Source organism: Amblyomma americanum, chromosome 1 (assembly GCF_052857255.1).
Source record: "Amblyomma americanum isolate KBUSLIRL-KWMA chromosome 1, ASM5285725v1, whole genome shotgun sequence".
Classification (NCBI taxonomy): Eukaryota; Metazoa; Arthropoda; class Arachnida; order Ixodida; family Ixodidae; genus Amblyomma; species Amblyomma americanum.
Window position 1 is genome coordinate 413,008,510 of NC_135497.1, and position 6,930 is coordinate 413,015,439.

General features: G+C 49.6%; 1 protein-coding gene across 2 annotated transcripts in view; it reads right to left on the minus strand.

Moving 5' to 3' along the window:
- Cip4 (formin-binding protein 1-like Cip4) overlaps positions 1-6,155 on the minus strand; it is a 193,745-nt gene extending 187,590 nt beyond the window's left edge. For both annotated transcript variants that reach the window (XM_077650318.1, XM_077650316.1), the window contains exon 1: positions 5,919-6,155. In XM_077650318.1, the coding sequence (XP_077506444.1) occupies positions 5,919-5,942 (24 nt within the window). In that variant the 5' untranslated portion in view covers positions 5,943-6,155. The remainder of the gene's footprint in view (positions 1-5,918) is intronic.
- Between the last annotated feature and the right edge of the window lie 775 nt (positions 6,156-6,930).

Genomic DNA, 6,930 nt, shown 5'->3' on the forward strand with positions numbered 1-6,930 from the left:
CTCCGGCACCCAGATTTACGCAAGTAACTCACCTCAGGAGGAACGCTCTAGAGCCGAAATAACATTTAGCCGTTTCTCTTTCATTCTAAATTATCGAACTAAAATGATTATGCAGTTATTTTCCTCTTCTAGTCATCAACACTGCAAAAAGGAATAAAGAGTAAACATGGTTTGATTTCTTTGGTGTCAGTGACTGCAGTTTCAGCATAACGTGGACGCATTACGCCTCAGCGTGACGCGCACTGGCAGGTGTTCGTCGACTGCGTCACAGCGGCTGTTCGAGCCCGAGATCAGCGGCCAGACGCTACTCGGAGTGTGCGCCCTGTGCGACCGCCAGAAGTCGCCTGCACTGCGACCACGTTTTGTTGTTGTCCACTGAACCGAAGTCTTCCCATTCTCTGCGCGCAGCGGCCAGCGTGAAATCGTCAGAGCCAAGCTGGCCTTATGGCGCGCCGCGAAGTCGTCATTCCGGCACGTTACAAGTTGCGTCACCAATGGCAGGCGACCAGCGCTGCGTAAGAAGGGCGCGAACGTGGAATAGCCGCCTGACGTCAGAGAGCGGTTTCGCACTCGGTCTGTGCCAAGCACCCGCGCAGCGCGAACCGGCCACCGCGGCGACAACCGTTGCTCTGAGTACGGTCTTGCGAGGGAACCGACTTTTGAGCACACGACGGCGCGAGCATAAAAAGTACGCGCAGCATCGGCATGGCCCTCGGTCGCGGGATCAGACGTGGGGGCGCGCGTGCCGCTCCCGCCGCAGCACCGATCGATCGGAAGATGGGGGCCTTTCACGCAACGCCCAATGTAGAGGAGCCAAGAAGTGATCTTTTCCCGGTGCATGCGGATGTCCACTGGCCTCTGCCTGCCGCCAACCCAAACTGCCTGCACTTTACTCAGCCCAACCAACCTGCTTGGGCTGGGTGGAATGCCATAGTACAGGGCTCCGGATTAATTCTAACCACCTGAGGTTCCTTAATGTGCGCTGATATTGCACAGCACACTGGCACCTTGTGCATTTCCGCCTCCATCGAAACATAGCCGCCACAGATGGAACAGAACCCAGGTGTTTCATCACGCAAAGTGGAAAAGCAGCTGGTGAAGATCAGGTAACTGCAGATGTGCTGAAGGATGGTGGGGAGATTGTGCAAGAAAACCTTTCCACCCTGTATACACAATGCCTCATGATCTCAAGCAGACTGTAATCTGAGAAGAATTTTAAACAGAACAGCGCGCAGTTTGACAGGGACAGCGAGGAAGACACGACACAGACGACACACAGCAGCGCTCGCTCGTCTGTGTCATTTCTCCCTCGTTGTCTCTGTCAAACTGCACGCTGTTCTGTTTAAAATTACTTACCAACTTGCCCAAGCATCCGTTTTTACTGAGAAGAATGTTAATATTATGTTAATCCATAAAAAAAGGCAACATCAAGGACCTAAAAAACTGCAGACCAATCAGCTTGCTGTCCATTGCCTACAAGGTATTTACCAAGGTAACCGTTAACAGAATCAAAGCAACCTGAGACCTCAATCACCCAAAGAACCAGGCTAGCTTTCAAAAAGGCTTCTTTACAATAGACGATATTCACTCGCACCATCAATTCAGTGGTAGAGAAATGCGCAGAATATAACCTCACTGATTACAAGAAACCATTTGACTCAGTCGAAACCTCAGCAGCCATGCAAGCATTAAGGGACCCGGGTGTAGAAGAGGCATATGTAAAAGTACTGTAAAATATCTACACCCACTGCAGAGCGACCATGGTCCCCCACAATACGTAATAAAATACCAATCAAGAAGGGTGTCATGCAGGGAGACATAATCTCTCCAGTACTATATACCGCATGTTTACAGGAGATATTAAGAGGTCTGGATTGAGAAGAGTTGGGAATAAAAGTTAATGGCAAATGAATACCTTAGCAATCTGCAATTCGCTGATGACACTGGCTAAGTAACTCAGAGGACGAACTGCAAAGCACGACCACAAAACTAGATGAGCAATGCAGAACGGCAGGTCTAAAAATTAATACACAGAAAACTACAGTAATGTTCAACAGTCTCAGAAGGGAACAACTGTTTACGACAGATAATAAAGCATTGGGAGTGGTAAGGGAATACATCCACTTAGGGGAACGTACTGACTGCAGATCCGGACCACAAGAGGGAAATTATTAGGAGAATAAGAATTGTGTGGAGTACACTTGGCAGGCACTCTCAGGTGGTTAGCAGTTTACGAGAATCCCTCAAGAGAAAAGTACACAACAGCTATACCTTGCTAGAACTCACCTATGGGGCAGAAACAAGGAGGCTCCCGAAAAGAAGGAAAATGGTGGGTGTAACATTAAGAGATAGAGAGCAAAGTGGGTCAGGGAGCAAACGCTAGTTAATGATGTCCCAGTCGAAAACAAAAAGAAAGGGCATGGACAAGGCAAGTAATGAGATGACAAGATGGCGAATGGTTGATAAGGGTAACAGACTGGATTCCAAGAGAAGGCAAGGGTAGCAGGGGGCAGCAGAGAGACAGAAACATGGGACAGGAATCTGTCCCCACCCCCTTCACCCCGAGTCAGAATAGATAGGTTGATGATGATTTCACCGTTTGGGTTAGGTTTTGAGTAAAATCATTGAAAGCACATGTTTTGTACCTGCAGAAGCTGTGATTGCGACTATGCTTTGAAAAATGTGCTGGGAAATGCAATTAGCATAGTAGTGTGAGGAAGCGATCAGATTTTGCATCGAAAAGTGGCCGCGGCACTGTGTGTCATACACCACCACAAAGGGCACAATCGAGGTTAATCTCCCCTCAAGTATTTGTTCTGGGCCGAGGTATCACTGCACCCGCTTCCGGCCTGCCCACAGATCAGCTCGGTTGTTAGGGCTATTACTTTGTAGCCAAACAGTGGTCCTGGGCGGACGAAAATGAGCACGTCGTAGAACTGATTCCTCTCCGCAACAGCTTCTTTTCTTATGAGAACGGGTGAAGAGCGGGCTCCTTTTTCTACGCTCACTACGGTAACGGCTACCGGGGAAACAGCAAGGCGGGTGATACTTGAAATTACGAAACTACGCGCCAGCATCGCAATTATGTAGGCAGTACTACATGACGACGCCCCCCCCCCCCCCCCCCTCCTTCGACCATGGAAAATGAGGGACGCCGTAGTGGAGGGCTCCGGATATTTTCGACCTCCTGGGGTTCTTTAACGTGCACTTGCATATCGCTAGCCTCCATCGAAATGCGACCGCCGCGGCCGGGTTAGGGTCGAGCACCATAATCACTGGAAAAACAAAGGCGAATTAACTGTTTTAGATTAAAAACAAAAGTAAATAAAGTTGAACTTTAAAAAATGCAGATATATAAGCAAGGTGGCGCACGTTGCCAGTCGTTCCTGAGAAGTACAAAAAAAAAATTATGCCGCGCCGAAGACGCACGAAACTCGCCGGGGAAAAAAGTGGTAGGGTTTTAACGTAGCTGAACCGAGTAGACGTGGGAAAGCATGTGTTTAGCCTGCTTGGCTCATGGTTGTGCTTTGCTGGTTCGTCGGCATGTCTGGCGACGATATTAGCTCGATAGCAGCATTAGTTGATGAAGACGGCAAAGTCCAATGCATAGCGCGAGAGTGTGTTACAGTTGAAGACGAGGCGTGATGGGCTGCGGCGACAGCATAGTGTTCTTGTGCGCAGGCCAGCGAAGCTGATCCGTGCGCCCCGCCGCGGGTTCGAAACCCAGTCGCGGCAGTATTTATTTCATTTATTTATTTATTCAAGGTCAGGCTTCAGAAACTGCTTTTGTAGCTTCGGTCGTGGAGTAGAAATTTAGCTCTAAAAAGCCAGCCACAACAGATTCCGCTCGTCGAGAGAGAGAGAAATCCCTGATGGCCGCAAAAGCGCAGACGAGACGGCACCGAAAGCGAAAGGAGGAAGTGTACTCGGTTGCTGAGACATGGTAGCCGCCTGCTGAACCGAGCAACAACGCACCGCATAGTTTTCAGGGCAGTATTCTGAGAAAGTTCTGCATGAGTACTCGCAAGTGGGAAGGCCCTGTATCGAGTCATGACAGTAGTCGAGAAATCGAAGGACGAAACACGCAGTGACAATCAGCGCTGACTACATACAGATTACGGAAGACCTTTAAGGTCGCAAACAAAATTTGCCGCGGCGGAACGACGTATGGTATCGCTTCTCTTTGTGGGAACTTTCATCGTCATTCCCCGTGCAACACCATACTTCGGCTCCCCCGTGGAACGCGGATTACTCATAGGTTCGTCACGTGCGTTGGCCTAAACGGGTGAGCTGCCGTAGCGAACAAGCGATATGTATAAACGCTGCACAAATGACCCTCGCCTTTAGAAAAAGTGGACGGAAGTAGAACTTTGTCTACAAAATTCAGACCCACAGGAGATGCGACTGAAGTAGGGAAGAGAGGGGAGAGAATATAAACGAAAATTGCGGGGTTTAACGTCTCGAAGCGGCACATCGGCTATGAGGGACGCAGCAGTGGACGGCTCCGGATTAATCTAGACCCCCCGGAGCCACAGCAATCACACGGCGCTGACAAGTGCGATGCTTGGCACGTACCGCAGGCTTTCGTCGCCACCGCTTGTGAAAAAAAACTAACACAAACCACAAGAGCAAAACAACTGTCGCTGGGTTAGCTTCAACCACTCTTGTGACGGAAAGCAGTCGACAATCAGTTCAGGGCTAAGGAGACTGCTAGAAAGCGTCTCAAGATTGGCAGTGTGCAGGCAGACAACGGAACCATCTAGAGACTCGGAGACTGCTGCACCACAGATGACTAATGCGGCTCGGACAGTCTCGCGTATCTCCTAAGGTCGACAAGACTATAGATTTCTGTGACAGGCGATGATGCATATTTATTATCCAACACGAATCAGCTTCAACGAGAACAAACTTTACCTTTTTATCACGCACCCGAGACAGCTTCGCAGCTTTAACCCCATTCCATTCCACTTCAGAGTCGAAAAGAAGCTTTTGACACCCGCGCCTTCCCAAATAGCAATATATCCGACCTGAGTTTTCACTTCGGAACTGCTACGTGACACACGGGCCCTTTTTACTTCGACACGAACTTTGCGCTTTTTTTTTTTTTTGGCACCTCTTTCGACTAATGCCACGTTCCTGCGCAGGACAGGAAAACCAGGAGGCAATATTATCGACGCAAAAAAGAAAAAAAAACAGCAGTCACCTGCAAACGACACAGTAGTACACAGCGGCGGGCTAGTGCAACCGACACTAAGCTTTGCACCCATAATCTCTTGAAAACTGAATCACACTGCGTGGATTCGCGGATAACACATCTTACTCCTTTTATTTAAAGGGGTAAGCTGCGTTACCCACCCTACAGAAAAACCTGTGCATTTGTGGGTTCCACGTACAGGTTAGCAATCCATTCGCACAACGCCTAACATAAGCAAATACAGGCAAGTTTTCACACGGAGAACGGAAAACGGTAGAAACATGAATTGTGCGCTCAGCATAATTAAGAGCAGTCATGCTAGCGAAGCACCTACGTTCAGTCAGCACCACATGACACTTCGCCCGGAGGCACATAACTGCGTTCCACCACGAACAAGTTTTCTTGGGCACTTGGCTGTGCGGCGGCGTTGTTTTTCCTCGACTCGTGCGGTTACCTACAGCAGAGAGCGAGGCTCCGCTGACAATAGCGTGGGGTCCGGTTGTGAGCATAGAGACCGAGAATAAAGGATGAAGTGGTTGGTTGTCATTAAAGCTTCTCCGAGCTTTCAGAGAGCGCTACGCTCGCTGTGGGACAAATAACAAAAAGCTCGGCAGCAAGACAACGTGCAAAACTATTTCACAGAGCATCGCTACGTCTCCATCGCCAGTTGCAGCGCTGAGAGGCAACGCGTGCGTATACATGAAGTTTGGGGACGGACACTCACCCAAAGTTCCAGACCCCAACTCATGTTTTCATTGATGAATATCCAGCGTGCACTTGCAAACGACGCTTTTCACGGACAAAACGCTGAGCAGTATCACAGCAGTTTGAGCCACACCTCAAGTACACGTTTTAGAGCTTCAGATGCATGTTGGTTCTTCCATTTCGACACAAACACCAGCCATCATTTTGTGACACACGCAGAAGCAGCTCTGAGCAAGATGGCTGCCAACTGCTGACTGATCGCGGCCTCTGGCGGCCGTTTTATATAACGCTACCCAATGTTTGAAATACAAACCCTTTTTTTAAGCGACTTATTATATACTAAACAATAAAAATAATTCAACACGTTTTGAAGTTATTTGGATACTCAGTGAAAAATATTGACGAAGTTGCGTAGGTGAGCCCAACTGCGAAGCATAGTTCAGAATTTCTCCGCTTCATGATGGCAAGCGTAGCACTGCGGTCAACCAACCTGTAGAGTACCCCCGATGCCAGCGCAGCCGGGGTGGAGACAACTTCAGCGGCACCGCCATATTGAATCGCACGGGATCAGCGGCGCTGGCGTTTGTAACGGCGCCGTTCATGCTCTCGGCGCGCTTCAAAGTGCTTTAACTTGAACGGCCTTTCGCAGCAAGAGCTACACTGGGATACCAGTCAAGCATTTCGCGGTACATGGGAGAGGCCAGTTGTGATTCAATATGGCGGCGTCGCTTAAGTTGTCTCCACCCGGCGCTGGCATGTAGGCACCCTACCAACCTGCAAAAGAGCGGCGCGCGCCGTCTGCTACTGCAGAAAAACCAGCGATATGGGTTCAACAGAGGGCGATATAGGCTGGAGAGCTTTCGAAGTAAAAAAAAATGTCCGAATATGCTTTGAGGGAAGTCTGACGGGTATGGAGGGACGAAAGTGGGCTAGCAGTGTATTTTGGGGTCTATCGCAGCCATCGGAGGCAGCCAGGGGTGTCGTCTGCGCCGTCGTCTGCTACTGTGCGTGCACCGCTGTACAGTGCTGTA